The sequence below is a fragment of the Amphimedon queenslandica genome, unplaced genomic scaffold, assembly GCF_000090795.2.
Source record: "Amphimedon queenslandica unplaced genomic scaffold, v1.1 AMPQUscaffold_12615, whole genome shotgun sequence".
NCBI lineage: Eukaryota > Metazoa > Porifera > Demospongiae > Haplosclerida > Niphatidae > Amphimedon > Amphimedon queenslandica.
In genome coordinates, this window is record NW_003547149.1 from 21,416 (window position 1) to 23,366 (window position 1,951).

The 1,951-nt window shown below is 36.8% G+C and overlaps 1 protein-coding gene across 1 annotated transcript in view; it reads left to right on the forward strand.

The window, feature by feature from the left end:
- LOC109587308 (sacsin-like) overlaps nucleotides 1-1,951 on the forward strand; it is a gene marked incomplete at its 3' end in the record, with an annotated part of 7,134 nt that overhangs the window by 1,470 nt on the left and 3,713 nt on the right. The window contains exons 5-6 of the mRNA XM_020003554.1: nucleotides 160-451; nucleotides 562-1,909. Of these exons, the coding sequence (XP_019859113.1) occupies nucleotides 160-451; nucleotides 562-1,909 (1,640 nt within the window). The remainder of the gene's footprint in view (nucleotides 1-159; nucleotides 452-561; nucleotides 1,910-1,951) is intronic.

The window sequence follows — 1,951 nt, forward strand, 5'->3', positions numbered from 1 at the left end:
GTGATAGATGGGTGCAATAATAGTGTGATGTTATGTAACCTATAGTAATTATAATGTTGTCAAATTATAATAAGGTGTGTGTATGTGTGTGAGTATTAGTTAATATGTTTTCATACTACTGTAACAGTGCACTGAACTCTTTTTATTTACTTTTTCCAGGAAATGATACAAAATGCTGATGATGCCCAAGCCACAGAAATCAAATTTTATTTTGATTGTAGATTAATGGAAACACTCCCACCTTCACTATTATCAGTTGTGTGTTCAGAAGCAAATCGGGAGGTGCTATCACAACAGTTCACTGGACCTGCACTCCTTTCCTATAACAATGCTCCTTTCAGGAAAGAAGACTGGGAGAGCATACAGTGTCTTCAGCAGAGCGGCAAAGCCAAGAATCCACACAAAGTTGGAAAGTTTGGAATTGGATTCAATTCTGTGTATCACATTACTGGTAAGAGGAGAAAAACAAGCTTGTGCATGTAGTGCCATTTTACTTGGAATTATAATGATATTCATGACTTAAGTGTCACTCATGAATAATCAATTCATTTGTATTTTTAGACCTCCCAGTTATTCTCAGTCAAGATTACTGTGGATTCCTAGAGCCACAAGAATCAGTGTGGAAAGGAGAATCAGGTAAAGGCTATTATCTGAAGAATCTTATTGATGAATGTCCTGAAGTACTGGAACCCTTTGATGGCATTTGCGGTTTCTCTAAAAAATCAACACAGTATAATAATAATACCTTATTTAGATTTCCACTGCGTAATAAAGCCTCAAAAATATCTAATGAAGTCTACGATATAGACAGGCTTCATAAATTGCTTGAGTCTCTTAAAGAAGAGGCACAGTATTTACTTGTTTATCTTCGCTCTATTTGCTCCATTGAAATATTCCAAATCACTGAGAGCAATGTCACTGAACCACTGTTTAAAGTGAGTGTAAGTGAAGCAGATTTTGGTTCACGATTAGAGCAACAGCGACAATTAGTTAGTCAAGTTGAATCAATATTTTTAGGTGAATTATCACGCACTGTAGGCCAGTTGGTTAATGATACTTCACATTTTCACATTCACATATCTATTAATGGTAGATTCACATCTGAGCATGAGTGGTTAGTAGTGAATCAGGTGGGCTCTAAAAATGATGAAATAATGCATCTTGCAGAGAAGCAGCATGTACTTCCTTGGGTTGGAGCAGCCATTGATTTAAAAATGAGTTGTTTAGCTGGACGGATCTTTTGTGTACTGCCTTTACCTGTAGAGGATCGAGCCCCAATGTGCATTCATGTGAATGGTATGTTTGCTGTTAGCAGTAATCGTCGCTCATTACAATGGGAGGCACAAGAGAGGAAGGGAGATGAAGAGGGGATGTGGAATAAGTTGCTAGTTAAGAAATGCCTTCCTTCTTGCTATCTAAAATTAGTCTCTGAGCTTATGGCCCTTGATATCTCTCACAACACTGTCTATAACTGTTGGCCTGACATACAGAGGTTACATGGTACACCTTGGGAATCTCTATTAGAGCCTTTCTACAGTTCATTATTGAACAGTAACATGGTCGTCCATACCCAAGCAATTGGAAGCAGGATGTGGATTAGTATTCAAGAAGCTGTTTTTATTACTGATGATGTGCCTATGCCAGTTATAGAAGCAATGATATTATGTGGCATTAAGTTAGTTGAGCTTAATAGCAGTTGCAATCAAGCATTGGCCCATTATTATAATGGAAAAAGAAGCACTATGAATCCTCCTTTAGTACGAACAAACTTGAAGCATAACCCAAGTTCCTATTGTTATATATCAAAGGAAGCCAAAATGAAAATTCTAAAATATTGCTTGCATGATAATAATTTTCAAGATTTAGCTGGACTTCAGCTCATACCTTTAGCTGATGAATCATTTCAACAGTTTAAAATGAAATCAAGTTTTTACACTGATGGATGCTATGT